The sequence below is a fragment of the Candoia aspera genome, chromosome 6 (assembly GCF_035149785.1).
Source record: "Candoia aspera isolate rCanAsp1 chromosome 6, rCanAsp1.hap2, whole genome shotgun sequence".
NCBI lineage: Eukaryota > Metazoa > Chordata > Lepidosauria > Squamata > Boidae > Candoia > Candoia aspera.
Genome location: NC_086158.1, coordinates 25,431,035 through 25,453,396, shown reverse-complemented (window position 1 = coordinate 25,453,396; position 22,362 = coordinate 25,431,035). Strand labels below are relative to the sequence as shown.

The following is a 22,362-nucleotide window of genomic DNA, read 5'->3' as shown; positions in this document are numbered from 1 at the left end:
GCCACAAAACTGAAGGGCAGAGCAGCTGACTGGTATGTCCAGTTATGCGAATCAAGAGCCCCAGCGCTGACCACATTTGATTCCTTTCTAGCCGCTTTGAAACGGTATTTTGAGGATCCCCTGGCTAAGGAAAGGGCTAAGGATGCTCTAAATGAACTGGTTCAGGGACAAAAATTGGTTGCTGATTATTCCCTTGAATTTAAAGTTTTGGCAGGGAAAGTTCCTGAATGGTTGGAGGCTACCTTGATCGAGAAATTTAAGGATGGCCTCAATCAGGAGGTGTTGCGATGGGCGCTGTGCAGAGATGATCCAGACTCCCTGCATGATTGGATCTGTCTGGCCGGGAAGGCTGAGTGTGCCCAGTGCATCTTTATGCGAGCTACAAAAGGAGACAAGCCCCCCTCCAGTGCGAAGGGGCCGAGGATGCAGTTGGACTCCAGCTGGGCTGAGGAAAGGCAATGCCGTTTCGCCCGGGGCCAGTGCATCAAGTCTGGCAAACCAGGCCACCACACAGCGGACTGTCAAAAAGCTAAGGCAGTGGATCGCCCCTCTAAACCACCCCAAAAGGTACCCCAAAAGGCACCTAATCCCCCTTGCCAGCTGGCAGGGGCACTGGCGACCGCAGACGAAGAGGATGAGCTATACTTTACAGGATACGCTTTGGCCGCCCTGGAGCAGCTGGCGGGAAATGCCTTCCACCTGCCTTAAACAGCGCCACTGGGCAGGTGGTGGAGAATGGGCGTGATACCAACATGGTGAGTGCTGATTGCCCCATCCTAGCTGTAAAAACCCAGTTGACCTATCGATCCAAGACCGTCGATGTGTGAGCTTTGGTCAATTCAGGGTGTTCCAGATGTTTAATCCATCCCGACCTGGTCGCTGCTTTGGACTTGCCCTGCTCCCCTCTCCCTAAACCGCTGATTTTTCAGCAGCTCGATGGTTCCACGGCGGGAGGAGGTCCGGTCACCAGTTTACTGGGGAGGTTACGTTGCGAATGGGCACACACATCGAACTGATCCAGTTCATAGTTACCCCAGTGGGCAATCCTTTGGTTGTTCTGGGGATCCTCTGGCTAACCAAGCACAACCCTTATGTTAATTGGAAAACCTGTACTCTAACGTTTGAGGATGGTTTCTACCAAGCTCCCATTGTGGGGAGATCCCTAACTTTGGCTGCGGGGAGGGCTGAAATTGTTGACTCGCAAGCTCCCGCTCCCCCCCTGGAGGGACTGCCGGCAAGGTACTCGGACTTTGCTGACGTCTTCGGGGAGGAGGAGGCTGACCAGTTGCCCCCCCATCGCAAGACTGACTGTGCCATTGAACTTCTTCCCGATGTTCCCTTACCCAAGCCGAAGATTTATCCTATGACCAAGAAAGAACTTGAGGCGTTACGGGAGTTCATTGATAAAAACCTGGCTAGGGGTTTTATTGAACCAGCTAACTCCCCAGTTGGGGCTCCCGTTTTATTCTGTGAGAAAAAGGATGGCACCGTAAGACTGTGCATGGACTATCGGGGGTTAAATTCCGCCTCCCTCTCAAACAAGTACCCTCTGCCTCTTGTAAAAGACATGTTAGCTCATTTGTCCACTGGTATAATTTTTTCCAAGCTTGACCTTCGCGAGGCATACTACTGCATTCGCATTTGGGAGGGGGATGAATGGAAAACTGCTTTTAATTACCTCTTGGGTTCGTTTCAATATAAGGTTCTTCCTTTTGGCCTTGCAGGGGCCCCAGGGGTTTTTATGCAACTCATTAATGAGGTGTTACATGAACATTTGTTTAAGGGAGTGTTGGTTTATTTGGATGATGTTCTCATCTACACCAAAACGGAGAAGGAGCACGAAAAGCTCCTTACACAGGTTCTCACCAAGCTCCGAAACGCTAAGCTGTACACTAAGCTTTCTAAATGTGAATTCCATAAGTCTTGCTTAGATTACTTGCAATCGTTACACTAATGAATTGGCTTGCTGGCTGCTGCCCAGGGAATGCTAGCTTGCAAGCAAGCTTTGTTTTTTCAAACTACATGAAGAGACACAGTGTCAGCTGTTTGAAGAACTGTAGGAAATTTAACAAATGGGCTAACTTCCCAGTGACTGCTGCCACTCACAGATAAACCAGTGGTCACTGCAGGGATATATGGATTTGAAGGTAGCTGCTACAGTCGAACCTCCAATCCAAAGGTGGTCAACCTACTACTTTAGGACTACATGTGATATTTGGGCTAAGTTATGTGGCACTTAGCAAAAACTCTTTACAAAGAAACAATTCTAGCCACAGGCTAAAGCAACGTATTTTATCTTGGCCTGCTATAGAAAAAGAGGAAAGGAAAGAGGATTCCAAAAAGGAGAGAATGATGCTCCCACTGTTTCATATTCTAGTTCCACTTTGTTTCAGCCTTACACACTTTTGACATGTGATGTGATCATAAGCAAATCTATCCTCTGGGAAATCAACCCTCAGTAGAAAAAGAGCACCCCTCAGCTCTAATCCAAGATAATAAATCTGTTTTAAGGCTCTGCTATCAGTATAGTGCTTCTGATTCAGTAATAAGCCTAATGAGATGGGACAATAATGGGTGAGAAGATTCTCTAAAACACAACTTTCTCACAGGATTGATTTTTTTTGTTGTTCTAACGTTAGCTATGGGAAAATGGCAAAACTTGAATGAATAGAAGAGAGATAAGAGGTTTTTAATCCCCTCATTATAAAGTCCTAACTCCCATCTCTACTAAATTGGGCAAAACCATGGACTTTCTACCTTATTCTGATACAATAACTTCATTTCCAGGGTTTTGTGGGAATAGCTCAAGAAAGGGAGCAAGTTGGGTGACTGATGCAAAACTGGACTGGAAAGGTTCAGGACCCTGGACAGTACCCCTGGTTTTAGAAATTCTTGAATGATGTTACAAGTTATAACTGGCAATCCTGCAGGAATCCTAAGGAAAGAGACAAGCCCAACACTATCCTGAAGCAATACCTAGGTTTTTCTATTTTGGCCAGAGTAATCCTTCTCAGAACCCCAGAATTGAATTTGCTTTTTGAAAAGTCCACCACTTTTTTTTTTCCTGCAGTTGCCACAGGACCTTCCAGCCCAAAAATGTATCTGACTTCCATTTATTGCAGATAATGACTTAATAGGATTCTCAGCCTGAGATCCCCTTAGATTTCCTAGCATTCTTAGTCTAAATCCATAACACCCAAGTGAAGAAGGTCTTCTCTGATTTGACCACTGAAAAGTGCTAGATATGTTGGGACTGCGGTGTCAGTGAGCAGCTGGAGAAAGGTCACTTTGACATGACGCTATTTCCATATTGCCAGGTTGGGGACAAACAACATTTTTATTAGCCTACTTTTTTTTATAAAGAGTCACTCTTTTGCTATTCATATGAGTAAAGAGCAAACTAATAATATTTTTGTGGGTTTATTTGCAAGGCTGGAATATACCAAGGACTCTTGAAGGATGACCATGAGAGTTTCACCCACTTGATAACACAATTGGACTACCAGTTTACTCTTAGAAAATGTGAATTTATGTCTTTGACCAAGATGCACCATTTTCTTTACTTATTTATTTGATTTGGTACCACCTGATTCCACACCAAGCAAACTGCATTGCTTATATTTGTATGATGTACTTACTCACAATTAACAGTGGTTTAATCAATAACCTGACTGCTTATACTGAACCACAAAACTGAATATATGGGTGGAGTTCACACATTCTGTTAGACTGAAAGGTGGTTCCCAGTTTTTATTAGATAATTGATGTAGATGTTAAATAAATGTGGAGCCAAAATACAACCCTATTTCACGCCTTTTGCTGTGTTATTGGGTTGGTTAGTTGTATGAGAGACTGTGATCAACATGCTTCCAAAACAGTGGGTGAACATCTCCCCATTTTATTATTTTGTTGTGGGTGATGCAGCAATCCTCTTTGACCCAAGTCAGACTTAGAAGGGTCCTTATTGTACTCAATTTTGCACTGAAGAGCAGTAAACTATAAACCATCAAAAAATGAAAATAGCACCCCTCCCCAATATAACTGGCTCGTAGATAGACATCCAGTAGAAGAACAAGTCAGCTGCTTTATGTTATTTATTTATTTATTGTCTATCTCACCTTTATTATTTTTATAAATAACTCAAGGTGGTAAACATACCAAATACTCCTTCCTCCTCCTATTTTCCACACAACAACAACCCTGTGAGGTGGGTTGGGCTGAGCGAGAATGACTGGCCCAAGGTCACCCAGCCGGCTTTCATGCCTAAGGCAGGACTAGAACTTTCAGTCTCCTGGTTTCTAGCCTGTTGCCTTAACCACTAGACCAAACTGGATCTTGGTCTATGACTATAATAAAGATTTAATTCATCTGCTTCAAGTACATAGGGGTAATTTTTCAAGCTTCCAGACACCAAATGGCACACATCAAGTATGCCACTTACATTACCCAGAGAAGTATGGCAGCCATTTTAAGATTCGTCAGGAATCAGGATGGGTATTTCATACCTGCAGCTACTCAGCTGTTCATTGTGAGGACAGTGGCACAGCTTCTGTATGGGTATGTAACTGCACCCTGTAGAAATTTTCATTTCTATAAAAGAATTCAGGTGTGTTTTCAGAGAGTCATAGTTTCTATGCCAAGATGTGTCCTTAAAGCTTTACCTAGACTGGAGACCAGGCTACCTAGCATAGAAATTAAGGCCTGGTAATTAATTGCATCTTACTGGCTCAAAATTAATTTACTGTATCTCCTTTAGGGCCCCTGCCCTTTTTAGCATGGGATATCTTCCAATGCAAATGGTGCAGAAGAGTAGCCAGCCAACTGTTCCATTTGGGTATGTCTCTTAATATCCTTTTAAATATGAGATTGATAAAGCAAAGGAGGCTATTAAGGACTAGAAGATATGGAACTCCAGAATAACTTTGCTGCTGCTCCAAGGTGATACTGACTTTATAACAAAATAAGGAAACTGAAACCAGCACATTACTTACAGTTATCCTATCCCAGATATCACTAGATCTTCTTTAGATCATGCCCTTCAGTGCCCTTCCCTCTGCAATCATGGATGGTGCTTGCAATCAGACACCCTTTTCACACAGAAGATGCCTCTCTGATGAAATGAAAACCTTAGAACACGTCTTCCTGAGATGCAGATTTTATAAGGAATTGTGCTCTCAAGTAATCCCACTCTTAATACACAGGCTACCTGGCTGTTCAGACCAATGGTATTTAGAAAGTTTCCTACAAGATAAACATCCTGAAATCACATATAGCTAAATTCTTTCCCCCAAACCACAAGGCTTTACAGCCTGGTGATTTTCTGATACTGGAATATGCTGGGGGAAGAAATAAAATGATACACAATGATATGTGAAAATGGCATCTATGCATTAACAGAATAGCACCAACTATTGGAACTAAAACTTGTAAAGGTGAAGATAAATAAGCAGGAAAATAATGATAAAAAAAATCAGGGACATAATGGCCAAACATTTCCTCACTCTCGTGACACAGAATAATAAGCTTTCAAATGAGTTAGAATAAGTTCCTACATAGATACTTTATTTTCTTCTGTTTTGAGCATTCCTCCCATTGACAATTACTTGAAACTATAAGACATAACTGATAGTATTTATTTAACATTTGAAGCATAAGATTCCATATGAGAAGAATCATACCTGAAACTAAAAGGTATAACAGTGAAAACAAAAACACTTTAATAAACAAACCCAGAGGAAAAATATTACAACATTATGCAAAGTTTACTGTATCTGGGCCCAATGTTCTCAAATATGACATTAAACAGAAGCAACAGTAAGCAGCATCTTTGGTAGTTCACAGAAAGGCATTTCTGTTATGAATCAATGCTCTATAAAGAAATAATACAAGATGGCACACAATAGTTCCACTCAGTAAACAGAAGCTGCTGGAGACCTGTAGAATGGGTCCTTTTGTGAGTAAACTTTCTATAGTTCTCAAGCAGCTTGTTTACTGAGTGGAACTATTGTGAGAAATTCCTTTGAGGTGAGATGAAAATACTGGATGCCAACTATTATATATGATTTCAAATTGTCATCTTTCATTTCTACCGGAAATGTTGACTCATTCTTGATTTTGCATGCAATTTTTCATCTCTTGAATCACCATTTCAGCAGATCAATTTTTTATAGATAGGAATAGTTGTCCTGCTGCTGAAATTATTTATTTACTTTATTTATTTATTATTCAAATTTAATTACCACCCATCTCCCCCAAAAGAGGGACTCTGGGAAAGTAAGAGGGAAATGATGGTTTATGATGAGATGTTTTCAGTTTTAACTTTTTAGTCATTAGTTCTTTGAAATAAAAAAAGAGATGGCTGCACATACTTCAAATGTGTTTCAAAGTATGGATTGACATAACCTCTAAGCAAACACTATCCAACATAATTTGCAAATAGAAAACAAACAGGTTCTGTTATCATGGATTGTTGCAGGTTTGGGTGAACTGTTTCACATTCTTTTTGAAACCCAGTATTGCTGTGCTGAAAAGTTATAGTTTAATGAAAATAATATAACTCATACTGAATAAAGCCCGTAATACATTCTGATATATTTTATATGTTTCTGCCTCAAAATACACTTGTAAAAACCAACCTTTTAAATACTTGTATATTTTGTATCTTCTGGGAAAGGCCAAGATGAATTATTTGTATAAATCAAGATTTAAAGTATGTCTAGTACATTAGATCCATTGCTCCATTTGGTGCCTCAGAACCTTTTGATTTTGAAAAAGGAAACTCAAATCCAGCCAAGCGTATAAGCAGAATGTTCATAAAGTGTACTAATGAGCACACCAGGATGATCCAGAATGATTTTGCAAACTGCTCGCTGTGAGTTTTAAAAATAAAACTTCCTTCTTTATAATTAGCTATTTTCTCTGAGAGGTGGTGGATTTTCACTTCTGAAGAAAAGAGTATCAAAATAAGAAAGCCACAAGAAACTGAAAAAAAAAAGAAATGCAAAATTAATGTTTGGTCAGTTTTTCAATCTAATTCTGAAACATTTGTTGTTGTTGCACTTCAACATTTATAAATTAGCTCTCCTGCCGATTTTCTTCTCTAATAGGTTGGGTCCCAGTTGAATCCAATGACTGATAAGAACAGATAATTATAACTTGCTTTTGTTACATTTCTTCCTCATCTTATGTCTAAGTTTATCAGTTTAAAATCCATAACTCAGCTGAGTTTCACCTGGACTGTGTAGCCTTCCAAACTGGTCTGATAGTTCTCTCACATCTCCTTTCTTGCTTTATTTGGTACTTTCTCAGATTAAAATTAGTGTTCCAATCTATGTATTAAAGGGTGAACATGCTAACTCTAGCTATTTTCGTCTTTGGAAATTAAACAAAGCTCCCCCAAGTCTTTTTGTTTGTGTGTGAAAAATAAAACATATTAATCTGTTTGAATGGTAATATTTGTTGAGTTAATTCTTTCCCACTGCTTATAAAGCAAGTGTGCTTGTTGAGCTAATTCTATTCCCCATTGCCTGAGAGAGTCATAAATAGCTATTTCTCCAAATAGCAAACACTAGGAGGTGACGTGCTATGTATGCACCATATTTCTGCTCAAAGATTCTTCAGAAAAGTGGTGAGGAATTTGTCACCCTCTAGATGCTGCTTACAACTTCCAGCAGTGCAACTTGGCCCAAAATGTAGGATAGGCATCTGGTTTAGCAATAAATGAAGAGAAACATCTCCCACCCCTACTCTTGTCTTAGATTGACTCCTGGCTGTACACATGTATGCCCAAGGATTTACATGCACAGGGAATGAAGGACCTCACTTAGAAAATATTCAGAACATGGTGAGGAACAGACAGTAGTAACATCATCCACAGTCAGTCACAGAATTGTGCCTGGTTGTAACGGAAGTGGGCAGCCTTCCAATTTCCATATAGAGATGTGCAAGACCCATAATCTATATGTGCTTCCTGAAGCAGGTGCTAGAGCAGGGCTTCTCAACCAGGGTTCTGTGGCACCCCAGGGTTCCGCAAGAGGTCACTAGGGGTTCCCTGGGAGGTCACGATTTATTTAAAAAATGATTTCAAATTCAGGCAACTTCACAATAAAGAGTTAAGTTTCATTCTTTATTTTTCATTTAAGAACACTGTTAATGCATATATACAGGCCTACCCATGAAACAAATATAATAATTGTGTAATTTCTGGCCTATATTTGAGCCTGAAAGTGCAGGGGTTCCTCGAGACCTGAAAAATATTTCAAGGGTTCCTCCAGGGTCAAAGGTTGAGAAAGGCTGTGCTAGAGAGTTTCAATAATGAAAATGGTTTTATTTAACCTTAGAGGTTTGAAGTTATATATTTCGGAGCTGTTTTAAACTACTGTTTCTTTTAAATTCAAGTTGGATTTTGCTTGCTAGTTTGTAGTTACTTCTGTGTTTAGTTTAGTTTTGTATTTTGTCAGTTTTACATAAGCTATTCTATTTCTTCATTTTGTAAAATGGCTGGGTATAAATATATATTTCAATATAATACCATATGTAACATTGTAGTGTCCTTTTTATAGCTATTTTCAATATTTATAGCACCCCAAAATCATAGGTTCCAGCACAGCTATGGTGGGGGCCAGTGTTCAGGACCAGTCATTCTTAGGCAGTTGCCAGAACCCCAAAACACAAGCACAGTCCTTAGCTGATACTTGAGGGTCTGGCCACTATTTTAATCCACTAAGACTGTCAAAAGAAAAAAAAAAGGAAGGAAAAGAAAAGAAAAGAAAAAAAGATCACTGCTCATGCTAGATGGGGATGCTGAGGTTGTAACCCAACAAATGTAGAAGATACCAAATTAGATTGCATATGATGACAACATATTGAGTAGAAAACATCAGTTTAAAAAGAAGAAAAATCAGTACGTTTGTCTTTTTCCATGTAAAAAAAATGAATAACCAGAAAAAAAAAAGTTTGTGGAACATACTTTGACTAACTGTTCAGCAGTTCATCTTACTGATTCTGGTAAATACATTTATAGAGAGTTCTCTACATGAGGAAGTATAATAGGACTTACCTGAAATGAAGCTCCACAGGTAGAGTCCTAAAGGACCATGCAGTGTTTCATAAGGACTGCCAAATGCATTGTACATGAAGAAGCCTGTTGAAATCAGTGCAAACGCAAACAGTGCCAAGCAAAAGAGGATGATGCTTACATGGATACTTGCAGGCATAATTTTGAATAAATCTGGAAAAACTAACAAAGCAGGAAAAGAATTTATTTATAACATCTGGAAAAACAAACAGAAAAAAACATTCATTTATTTATCTATCTATCACTATGTGTTTGCCACAATCACTGAGGCATCTCTAAATGCCTGGAACAGGGTATTACTGCCAATGTTACAGAAATCTTGATAAACAGGGCAAGAGTTTTTATAACTTATTTATGAATGAGGATTGAAATTAAAAGAAGTATAGATAAAACAAAGAATCGTATGAAAATAGTAAAACTGATACAATGGAGGACATGTTGTCAACATTTATGTTTTAATACATATCCATTTTCTGAGAAGTAAAATATGGTTGGGCTTTGCAACTTAGATGTAGTTTGTCATAATTTATCTTGGTTTTGTTTCATCACTGGAGTAAAGCTCACATATTCAAACCTGACTGTAATGGTTGCCCACCCCAAGCACTCAGACTCACAAGAAGTGGCTTAAATGAAATCTGATTTATTGAGGGAATTATGGCAAATACAGAGAAAGCTGAGAATGAGCAAAAGTGCGTGAAAATACAAACTAAATCCCCTTGCTTGAGGAGCAACCCCTCCATTGCCCGGCCATAGCAACCACCCCTTCCCAGGTGCTGGAAACCGTTAGCCTCAGCCTGGGAAAGCAACCTTGAATCCATGACCTAACCCAAACACATTCCAATACAGCAGCCAAGAGATAACACCTCAGTAGAGTGGAATTAGCCACCCGCTCTTGAGAGTAACCCCCTCCAAGGAAATGGCATGCGAGGCGTTACGATGTACCAGGCACATTGAAACGGTGAACATGACACTGACTGAGGCACATCAATCAGGATTCACATGCATTTCCTGCATTTCCTAACCTGGTGCCCTCCAGAAGGGCCCAACTTCAGTCTGAAGGATTCTTAACCAACACAGCCATACGTGGACAGCATTATTTATTTTCTCCAGGTTACTCTCCGTTACTTAGTAAACCTCAAAGTGAATCAGCCTGAAAATGGGCAGCCCCTGCTGTGCTGGAAGCAATTTTAACATACAGTCCCCCAAAAAATATTATTTCTTGTTACTGATAATGGAGATAGCTCTCTGTATAAGCTCACCCACTCTTTAATGCTGACACCACTAAGCATTTACTTGTACTCTTCCTTCCTGATTCTCAATTTTTACAGAAACTTACAGAAAAAAGAAGCTCCTCCTTCTCAGGCCACTTACTGATTGGTCATTCTGAATGGAAAATAAAAAGGAAATGGCATGAAGATGTCAGAAACACCAAGCCAAGTCCTCATTGTGGCTTTGCACATGGCAATTGGCTGCCATAACCCTGCACTTATCTATGCCAGGTTTCCATGAGCAATTTCATTCATGAGGGAAATCCCACAGAGAAAAGAAACCATCAAATTTACATAAAGTGCAGACATATAAAATGTATAAACTAGACCAATGATGATCCTTCTTCCAAAGTTTTGTTTGTTCAACATTACAATTTGATATAAGCCCTTTTTTCAATGATGGCTTGAAGCAGGAAATGAGTAACTAGAGTGAATGGATTGCAGGCAACAGGGAATATCTAGAAAGCAGGATGACTTCTGTTAGCAACAAATCACCCACTTAACAATGTGTCTAAAGCTTTTATTATTCACTTGGCCTCATTTATTCACTTGATTTTCTAGGATCTATGGAAATTCACTGCTAACTCTCCCAAGTTTTTCCCCAATTATTTCTTAATTTTTCATTCCACACAAAAAAACCCATTAAGGAGGGAAAGATAGAATGGCCAAGTTTCCACATTATACTAAACCATAATGTTTGATTTGATTTTAGCTTGGGACAGAGTAAACCCAGCCACAGTATTTATAAGCCATGATTTGTGGTTTACAAATTCACTTTACAAAGTGAATCAGCCTAGTTAATACTATTTAACTAGGCTATTAAGGCTTATTCCACAAACCATGACTGAAATAAATTATGCATAGAATGACTAACTTCTGCTGGAAGCATCTTAAAAAGGCAGAAGATATTGAAGCAAAATAGTAGGAGGCAGCATTTTTCTGAGGACACTTAGTAACCATCTCATCAGAATGAGTATAGTTTAATTTCCAAATGATTTAAATATAGAATGCATTTCACAGATGGTGACTTTTTGTGAATCATGTCTTGGTTTGGTTCAGACTTATTAAATATATAATCATAGACAAAAAGCAAATGCACTGTTTATCTAAAATATTTGTATATTGTCACACAAAGCCTCTAAAGGCAGTGTACAAATAGATAACTACTTAGGCAGAATAGTTTGTGGGTTAATCTTTCTACTGATTTTTAAATACTTCTGCTGAGTTAGCCACAACAGATATTTTAGAATGATTTGTAGAATACAAGATAACTGCTCCTAGTCCACAGGGGTATGATTAAACTGGTGCTAATAACTCCTTAGAACTGCTTGGCTGTAGTTAAAACATGCTGAGAAAAAGCAATGTAGGTACTGCAAATAAATTTATGTAGCATGTATAATATAAATTATAAGCAACTCCATTTGAACTCTCTAATTCAGTCCACTGGGTCAAGATTCACACACATTATCTTAATACTATAATTCTCCGGTGGACTGGTGGTGGAGTAGATGGCTGTTGAGCTTAGGATGCAGATTCCTAGAACATTCACTGTCTTTGAAATGAGGTTCTAGTCTTCAATGTTGCAAATCAGATCATTGCTCAGGAGGTTTGGACATACTGGTGTAAAAACATTTTAATTACTTTTTCATTTACAAGCACAATTCAATGTCCTGTCCTGATCTTAATCTCTAAAATCTGTGTAATTTTGGATCCAGATATCAGAAGGACAATGTCTTCCAGGACAAGCCTGGCTGAACATGTCAGATTATTATCAGAACTTTGTCTCCAACTTCTGCCCTTCCTGAGGCAAGACAGGTGCTAAGTGAAGAAACAGTCTTTTCAGGTATGCTCTTTCCCCAAAAGGTTTATGTAACACCATTTTGTTTCTTTTTCACACAATCTCTTGTTTTGAATCTGTTCTGAAAATTGTTTCTGTTGCTCTTTTTTCTTGTCTGATTTGTAAGTCTCTGGGAGATTTATTTTAGCCAGAAGGGCAGCATATTCTTTAAATAAATATTTCTCTCCTTTTACAACATTAAAAAAATGCTAAGAGAATTGTGAATTACTTTGACTTGCATAACAGTAATAAAATGCCAAGTGAATAAGACAGGTGCTATCCTACCACTTCTGCATTCAATAGCTGACCAAGGTATGTAGACTAGCAGAAATAAATAAAGCCATGGGATTTATCTATTCTGGATAAGAATAAACATTCCTGGAATTAAAAGTATCCCTCAATTTACTTAATAAAAACTGGTGAATTTTATTTAACCACAAGATTTTGGAACTGTAAATATGCCTATCCACACTTATCTGGAAATAAGGCAATTGAGTAAAGAGGCTATTGCTGATGGTAGACAAAACTTTGGAGACAGTGATATTTGTTCCCACTGGTCTTCCCTGGTTTCAGCAGTTTTACTGCTTTCAAGGGTAGTTAGGGTGGCCATGGGTTCCACTTTATAAAGGATAATTGTTCAAAAATTTAGTTAATCAAATGTCTAAGGCATTTAGTTTTGAAGCTTATGGCTATGAAAATACCCTACTTTAGAGGGATATCTGAAGATTTACACTGATTGTGATAATGTTAGGAATTTCAGTGAACTGTCCCATTCTAATTTATTTTGGAATAAGTCCCACTGAACTCAATGATGAGCTCTATGTTGCAGAATGCACAAAACAGCAACACTTACTGTAGCTGAAAACTTGCCTTCAATAACTGTGGTAGACTTCACAAATCTGGCACCCTCTAAATGTGTTTGGACTTTCTCCCACAATACCTAGCAAGTATTTAGTTGATCACACATTGTGGGATCTGTAGTCTTATCACACAATTGAAGCAGCATATAAATTTAGTTAATAAATAAAGAGGTTCCCAGATTATGGAAGGTTACACTAGCGAGTAAACCTAGTGGTAATCATGAATAAACTCATTTCAAACTACACTGCATATTGTGCAAAAAATGTGCATAATTTACACAGGTTGTAAATCACAAAATGTTGATTTTTTTTGGTAGTTGTTAGAACGTTTCAAGTAAGTAATTGCAAACTGTTATTCTTGTGCTTTATGTCATGCCACACTAATCTCTTGATTGCACCACATATTTCCCTCCATAGCTACATTCATAATTTTTTATATATCATTAAAATTTATAGCTGACCATCTAATAAAATATAATCCTGCAACAATGTCGCCTTAGAAGCAAAGCCACCTTTCAAGATGAGGAATAAATCTGAATGCTGATGGCCTTTAGAAAATGAACTGCTGACCCAGAAACTAACAAGAATCAGAGGAAATGAAGCAGAAGGCTTTCTCTGAGCCTGCATGAATTTTACAGGCAGAGCAAATTCATTTTACAAGATAGATAGATAGATAGTGGTTAGTAGGAAAAATATTTAATTGCGAGCAGATATAGGCCTAAAACAAGGCAGATGATTTAATTTTTCTTCTCAGGCATGACACACTGGGTCTCAATGCATTAAAATGCAAACATAGCTAGTATATAGTACCATCTTCAGCAAAGGATTGTTACCTTGTTGTGGTGCTGGAGCTTGAGCACCTCAATGATGCCATGAGCTAAATCGTGAAGGGCCACCCAAGACAGGAAGGTCATGACAGAGAGGTATGCAATCCCTGGAGAAGGTAATGGCAACCCACCCCAGTATTCTTGCCGTGAAAACTAAATGGATCAGTACAACCAGAGATATGTTGATATACCATCGGAAGATGAGACCCCCAGGTCGGAAGATGGTCAAAATGCTACTGGGGAGGAACAGAGGATGAGTTCAACTAGCCTCAGACGTGATGACGCAGCTAGCTCAAAGCTGAAAGGATGGCTAGCAGCCGATGGTGCTGGTGGTGAACGGCGAATCCGATGTTCTAAGGATCTACACACCATTGGAACCTGGAATGTAAGATCTATGAGCCAGGGCAAATTGGATGTGGTTATTGGTGAGATGTCAAGATTAAAGATAGACATTCTGGGTGTCAGTGAACTCAAATGGCCTGGAATGGGCCACTTCACATCAAATGACCACCAGATCTACTACTGTGGACAAGAGGACCACAGAAGAAATGGAGTAGCCTTCATAATTAATAGTAAAGTGGCTAAAGCAGTGCTTGGATACAATCCAAAAAATGATAGAATGATCTCAATTCGAATTCAGGGCAAGCCATCTAAAATCACAGTGATCCAAATAGATGCCCCAACCACAGATGCTGAAGAAGCTGAAGTAGAGCAGTTCTATGAGGAACTGCAGCACGTACTGGACAACACACCTAAAAGAGATGTTATTTTCATCACAGGAGACTGGAATGCTAAGGTGTGCAGTCAAATGACACCTGGAATTACAGGTAAGCATGGCCTGGGAGAACAAAACGAAGCAGGACATAGGCTGATAGAATTTTGCCAAGACAACTCACTCTGCATAACAAACACTCTCTTCCAACAACCTAAGAGATGGCTTTATACATGGACTTCCCCAGATGGACAACACCAAAATCAGATTGACTACATCCTTTGCAGCCAAAGGTGGTGGACATCTATACAGTCGGTTAAAACAAGACCCGGAGCTGACTGTAGTTCCGATCAGAAACTTCTTCTTGCACAATTTAGGTTCAGACTAAAGAGATTAGGGATTAGATTAGAGATTAGCTAGATATGAGCTCACTAATATTCCTAAGGAATATGCAGTGGAGGTAAAGAACAGATTTAAGGGACTGGACTTAGTAGATAGGGTCCCAGAAGAACTATGGACAGAAGTTCGCAACATTGTTCAGGAGGGGCAACAAAATACATCCCAAAGAAAGAGAAAACCAAGAAGGCAAAATGGCTGTCTGCTGAGACACTAGAAGTAGCCCAAGAAAGAAGGAAAGCAAAAGGCAACAGTGATAGGGGGAGATATGCCCAATTAAATGCAAAATTCCAGAGGTTAGCCAGAAGAGATAAGGAATTATTTTTAAACAAGCAATGCATGGAAGTGGAAGAAGACAATAGAATAGGAAGGACAAGAGACCTCTTCCAGAAAATTAGAAACATCGGAGGTAAATTCCAGGGAAAAATGGGTATGATCAAAAACAAAGATGGCAAGGACCTAACAGAAGAAGAAGAGATCAAGAAAAGGTGGCAAGAATAAACAGAAGACCTGTATAGGAAGGATAACAATATCGGGGATAGCTTTGACGGTGTGGTCAGTGAGCTAGAGCCAGACATCCTGAAGGGTAAGGTTGAATGGGCCTTAAGAAGCATTGCTAATAACAAGGCAGCAGGAGACGACGGCATCCCAGCTGAACTGTTCAAAATCTTGCGAGATGATGCGGTCAAGGTAATGCATGCTATATGCCAGCAAATTTGGAAAACACAAGAATGGCCATCAGACTGGAAAAAATCAACTTATATCCCCATACCAAAAAAGGGAAACACTAAAGAATGTTCAAACTATCGAACAGTGGCACTCATTTCACATGCCAGTAAGGTAATGCTCAAGATCCTGCAAGGTAGACTTCAGCAATTCATGGAGCGAGAATTGCCAGATGTACAAGGTGGGTTTAGAAAAGGCAGAGGAACTAGGGACCAAATTGTCAATATCCGCTGGATAATGGAAAAAGCCAGAGAGTTTCAGAAAAACATCTATTTCTGTTTTATTGACTATTCTAAAGTCCTTGACTGTGTGGACCACAACAAATTGTGGCAAGTTCTTAGTGGTATGGGGATACCAAGTCATCTTGTCTGCCTCCTGAAGAATCTGTATAACGACCAAGCAGCAACAGTAAGAACAGACCACGGAACAACGGACTGGTTTAAGATTGGGAAAGGAGTACGGCGGGGCTATATATTCTCACCCTACCTATTCAACTTGTACGCAGAACACATCATGCAACATGCTGGGCTTGAGGAATCCAAGGCTGGAGTTAAAATTGCTGGAAGAAACATTAACAATCTCAGATATGCAGATGATACCACTTTGATGGCTGAAAGCGAAGAGGAACTGAGGAGCCTTATGATGAAGGGGAAAGAAGAAAGTGCAAAAGCTGGCTTGCAGCTAAACCTCAAAAAAACCAAGATTATGGCAACCAGCTTGATTGAGAACTGGCAAATAGAGGGAGAAAATGTAGAAGCAGTGAAAGACTTTGTATTTCTAGGTGCGAAGATTACTGCAGATGCTGACTGCAGTCAGGAAATCAGAAGACGCTTAATCCTTGGGAGGAGAGCAATGACAAATCTCAATAAAATAGTTAAGAGCAGAGACATCACACTGACAACAAAGGTCCGCATAGTTAAAGCAATGGTGTTCCCCGTAGTAACATATGGCTGTGAGAGCTGGACCATAAGGAAGGCTGAGAGAAGGAAGATTGATGCTTTTGAACTGTGGTGTTGGAGGAAAATTCTGAGAGTGGCTTGGACTGCAAGAAGATCAAGCCAGTCCATCCTCCAGGAAATAAAGCCAGACTGCTCACTTGAGGGAATGATATTAAAGGCAAAACTGAAATACTTTGGCCACATCATGAGAAGACAAGACACCCTGGAGAAGATGTTGATGCTAGGGAGAGTGGAGGGAAAAAGGAAGAGGGGCCGACCAAGGGCAAGGTGGATGGATGATACTCTAGAGGTGACGGACTCGTCCCTGGGGGAGCTGGGGGTGTTGACGACCGACAGGAAGCTCTGGCGTGGGCTGGTCCATGAAGTCACGAAGAGTCGGAAGCGACTGAACAAATAAACAACAAGGACCTCCCTCCCTCTTAGAAAACCCAGCTCTGACTGAGAATGGACTTGAAAGAATATTGCAACAATTAGGAGACACAAACATTTCTAAAGAGAAATACAGTTTCTGGGGAAAATTCTGAAAGCATTGCCAGGAAAGGTAAGGGAATTACTCAAATTGGAAGTGACTAAACGAATAAACAACACCCTCACCAGGGACATTTTTGTGACTTAAAGAGAGTTTGTGTGAGTGGTGCTGCAAACAATGATAAAAAGTGTGTGGATTAAACCTTTCATAGGAATTAGCTGCTTTAAAGCTACTGTAGGACCACAGTGCATAAAAGCAAATCAGTAAAAAGGGCATCCAAGAAAAAATGCTACCGCTATTTTATACCATCACTGCTTTCTGCTGTCCATAGATTAATTGCAGTGCACTTTCCTGCTGCCGAGGACATCAGTACAAACTCCTGTTTTCAGTATAAAAACAGACAATGCAAGTTGTGTACATGCAACCCAGGGAAAGGAGAATTATAGTGCAATATTGACACCATATGTCTATGTATTGGCAAAAGCATGTATGCACTACCTTGTACGTATTACATTCATACATAACCTGTATGCTTTACACAGTTTCCTGTAAATGATCCAATCAGTGTGTCAAGGTTTGGAGTGGATGCTTTCTCATTTATCCCTCTAGCCTTTGATCATATAGGGTATACTGCCCAAACATGGCTGTAACATATAAAGGCAGGACTGGGTCCTAGAACCCATGGGGGTTGCTTACCCGTTTCAGTGGATGCAATAGACCATGTACGTGAAATTTGCTACTGTCTCCAAGGCATCAAACAGCAATCTTTTGGAGAGTAGTTGTAGACCAAATAGCACATACCTTAATAGGAATGTTATTGTATTAGTGGTGGTTTGTTTTAATTGCACTGTTGCTATTGTATTGTTTTGTTTTACTGTTTGCCACCCAGAGTCCATTAGGACTGGCGTTGCTTAGAAATACAGTCAAATAAATAAATGGAAGGAACATTTTTTCCCACATTTATTCAGCTGTTGTTTAATAGTCTGTTTGCCTGTTTAGAACTTGTTTTTACTCCTCCCCACTCCTCGCCTGAAATTCTATTGAAAATAACTTCCTGCTCGTTTAGAATGACAGAAGTATGTCCAGCCTTCACCATGTTCCTGCAAAGACTTGTGCCTCTTTCCAACAGGTATGCCTTACCAATAGGAATTTGTTCTCTAGCATCTCCACTTGAAAGGGTGTAACTGAATAATGGAACTCCTGTTTTGCAGTCAGAAAATCCCAGGCTTAATTTTTGGTATCTCCTGAAAAACTTGCATTGAAATCTGGGCAGCCACTGCCAGTCAGTAGTGGCAGTATTTGGCTAGTTGGGTTAGCAGTCTAATTTAATTCAAGGTGCTGCTGAATGCTCCTAAGCAGCATCTATTCTGAGGATTACTAGCTTCAGGGTCAGATACTAGCTCTCCTCTACTACAAAAAGTTGCATAGAAAACAAGCATTCCACACCCTTCACCTGTTTGTATCATATTTTGGCAAATAAATGTATGATGTAGGCTTATTAGAGCTCCCACATCTGCGGTGGAAAAATCTAGACAACCATTAGATGGCAGTGAAGATACTGAAGACACTCTTTACTACCATCTAGTGATGGTCCAGATTTTTGCAGGTCAGATGTGATAACCCTAGGTTAATGCTTATTTAGTTGAATAAACTAAAATCAAGTAAATTCACTAAGGTTAATGGGATTTGCTTTCAGGCCAATGAACATAGGACAGCAGCCTTATAAATAAAGTAATCTAGTCTTTGTATATTGCTACCCTGTTGAAGCATGCTGCAGATTTGTGTTCACTTTGAAAACAATTTGGAAGCTATGCTTTGGACTTTGAGTGCAACAGCAGCACCTTTCAGCTCTCCATTAAAGTTTCCCAAACTTGGCAACTTTAAGATGTGTGGACTTCAACTCCCAGAATTCCCCAGCCAGCATAGGGGATTCTGGGAGTTGAAGTCCACATATCTTATAGTTGCCAAGTTTGGGTAATTCTGCATTAAAGCTTCCATGTGAGGTTGAAAGGAGCTGCTGCTGTTGCTACTGCTTTAAGGAATCCACTTATCAGAGTGCATGTGACCCTTAAAGCAGTGGCACTTTTTCCAGCCTTGAACAGGAATCTGAAAGCAGTTACTTGAGTGAATACCAGTGCAAGATAGGATTTCTTAATCATTTCTGAAACATGCACAGTTGCACTGCGTGTGAAGAATAATTCTCTTCTGCCCCATTTACCAAAATCTCTTTTGACTACAGTAGCAGTGTAACAGCCAGACTTCTTTTTTTCTGTCCAAATAAAGTAATACCACCTGCTTTGACCCATGCTGGGTGAAAAGAAAGAGGCTATGCTTGCATTGTAGGTGAAGCATCTGCTTAAGGGGCACGGTCAAATCACTATTCTATTCTTGTCACCATGGCTCTTTAACAAAAACATGAAACTTACCATGCTGCCTGAATCCAGACTGGTCACCATTTTACATGTAACGAATTAGTAACCAAGCTCTCATATTTCGAGAAACGAACACTGCCAGTTCTTAGGAAGCTTTTCACCTGTCATAGCTGAAAACCAAACACTTAATCTTAGGAGCCACAGTGCATTGTGAGAGCAAGCTCAGTTGGTTTGCCTCAATTTAAGCTATGTCTGAATTCTGGCATAGCAGTGAAAAGATTAGGAGATTATGTTTGTGCTCTACATACACCACAGTTTGCTGTATTATACAAACACAGCAAACTGTAGTTAATTTTAACTGTGGATTATTGAAATAAATTTCAAATTGTGGCTTGTGCATCTGTGTTTTTTTCACTAACCCAATTAATCTAAAAGGATCCTCTCACAACTGTATCAGAAGAGAGTAAGGCTCAGAAAGTGCATTCTTCCAAATGATCTCACATACCCTTAATATAGCAGTTCATGGGGATGGAATGTTAAATAGGATAATTTTAATAAAAACAACATCCAGCTATAGTTTCATATTTTACAACATCAATCACAAAATTCATAGTAGGCTGCCATTTGAAAAGTAGATCATCAAACTGCAGAGGAAAGGAATATTGAAAACTTTCTGAAAAATTTTACAAACTGCTTGCCATAGAATTTAATTAATTAAGGCCATTCTCAACAATAACTTAAATGAATATGGTTACCATCACTGCAAGAAGGAAACAAACTCCCAATTTTTTAGTTCAACAGAAATTATTTGGGGCAGGCAGTACTGTTTCTCTGCAGATTGCCTGCCAATTGTTGCTGGTAAAAAATAAATGTTAGGTGACATGTTCTGAGCTGCTGTCTACATAACCATGATTTGAATGATGCTTACACAAATAAACTGTGTGACTGGCAGACCTAACAATATTTTGCTGTGGAACATAAACTGATAAATTACAAAGCACAACTCTTCCTGTGCCAATCATGGACTGTAGTGATTAGCAGCACAATCAACATTTTATTTCTCCACTTAAGGTAGTATTCCAGTTTACAAATAAGTCTATTGGAACCCAGTTGGGCTTTTTTCTTAAAATACCTATGCTGTGTTAGGGTATGAGGTAGACTTTTTGTGGGTCCCCACATTATATTTACATATCTATGGGGCTAAGAACAATTAGACCAGTGGGCTTCTTTCTGTGTAAATGGAATTGCACACAGATAGGATTGCACTATTTATTTCTCATTTTCTGCATCTACTGATGCTAAAGAAGGATTCATTCCAGTTCTCTTTTCACTTCTTCCCACTCATTTTAAGCAGATTAAAACAGAAGACAAAGGTCTCTCTTGGAGAAAAAAAAAGCATATGAGAATTTAAGGTTGCAATCTTCTGTAAATTTATCTGAAAATAAACCCTATGGAACAAAGTTGGCATTACTTCCATGCAAATCTTCATAGGCTGAGGCTGCCTTATCCTATGCAAACATATAATAAAGTATAAGAACATCAAACAGAAGTCAATAAAAAAACCACAAGATAATCCCATATATGTTACAGCAATATAATTTTGAATTTCCCATTTGTAAATCTTTCAGAAGAAATAGGAGAAAGCTCATTTACTTGTCTGTCAGACCATGATAGCATGCACAAAGCATTAAATAATTCAGATTGTCATTGTTACTTACATGAAAACTGAAAAGGTCTCCCTCCAAGGCCACATTGTCTAACCCTCTCCCCGTAGAATAGTCCATACTGAATTTCACCAATAAACTTATCTAATTCCTGGCCAGTAGCATTGACAAGCAGGGCTCCAGTTTTGCAGAGAATTTTTCCCTGGATCCATAGCTGAGTTCCAATGGCTGCTGCAATGCCCAGAGCACAAGCAAAACTGAACACACCAGCTATGCAGAAAACAACTTTCTTCTGTTGGGCTGGCATATATAATCCTGGATGAAGCATACAGAAAAATGTGAAACGATAATTTCAAATGAAACCTTTAGCAAAAGGGGGTTTGCAGCATCTCTTCTCAATGTTACTTGAGAACAAAGGTTTAAAATAACAGATGGAAACCTCAGTGTAATTTGATGAGTGCCCGCTTTGGTTTTTTTTTTTAAATAGCCTTTGTCTGATTGGGTGAACTGAAAATTCCAGCAAGAGACCTGGCTCTTGGATTAAGTTAGCAACTGTGTGCAGAGAAATAATGGTTAAATTTACATTGGAAAGAACTTTAAAAGTGAACACAACTGAAAAATATTCAGACTTTAACATTTTATCTTTGCATATCACTTAGAAATTATACAGGCAGAAGATGCAGGGTCTATTATGCATGCTTAATTAATTTTATTATTAAAATAAGGCTGGCACTGTTCTATTTTGTTCTCAGATTGGGCATTTGAATGAATGGACAATTGGAAACGACTATTCTACTCCTTGTTGCAAAGCTGTTCAACTGGATGAGTGCTTTCCTTCAAACAAGGATTATCAGCAAAATTCCCTATGACCTCTAGGTGGCAGCAAAGAGACAGACAACACTCTCTGTGCTGCCATCTAGTGGTAGTCAAGATCTTTGCAGTGAAGATCGGGTAGGCCTAATTCAAACATCCTTTCTAGTTAAGCCGTTTCTAGTTAAATCAATATACATCAAAATATTCCACTTCTGCTGATTTGTAAACTGAATTGCTTATTGCCCCCTAACCCCATTTTAGTCAGCACTAACAATTTAACTATTTTCAGTTGTGCGGTGGAATCAACTAACTGAACTCAAAGCTTGTGGCTTTTAGATACACTTCCTACTTATTCATTGTAAGTCTTTCACTGGGAATGAAAG

The 22,362-nt window shown here is 39.3% G+C and overlaps 1 protein-coding gene across 1 annotated transcript; it reads right to left on the bottom strand.

The window, feature by feature from the left end:
* Positions 1–6,715: 6,715 nt before the first annotated feature.
* CLRN1 (clarin 1) lies at positions 6,716–21,473 on the bottom strand. The gene is made up of 3 exons (XM_063307888.1): positions 21,221–21,473; positions 9,059–9,238; positions 6,716–6,981 (listed from the first exon to the last, which is right to left on the bottom strand). Exons 1-3 carry the CDS (start codon positions 21,471–21,473, stop codon positions 6,716–6,718), a joined length of 699 nt encoding a protein of 232 aa, XP_063163958.1.
* Positions 21,474–22,362: the final 889 nt, after the last annotated feature.

What these genes read in the sequence shown, in the direction of transcription:
- CLRN1 (XM_063307888.1), bottom strand. Translation starts at nt 21,473, where the DNA reads ATGCCAGCCCAACAGAAGAAAGTTGTTTTCTGCATAGCTGGTGTGTTC. An exon ending in GAGACCTTTTCAGTTTTCAT is followed by an intron (nt 9,239 to 21,220) that starts GTAAGTAACAAT and finishes CTGCTTTGTTAG; the next exon opens with TTTTTCCAGATTTATTCAAA. An exon ending in CCTGTGGAGCTTCATTTCAG is followed by an intron (nt 6,982 to 9,058) that starts GTAAGTCCTATT and finishes TTTTTTTTTCAG; the next exon opens with TTTCTTGTGGCTTTCTTATT.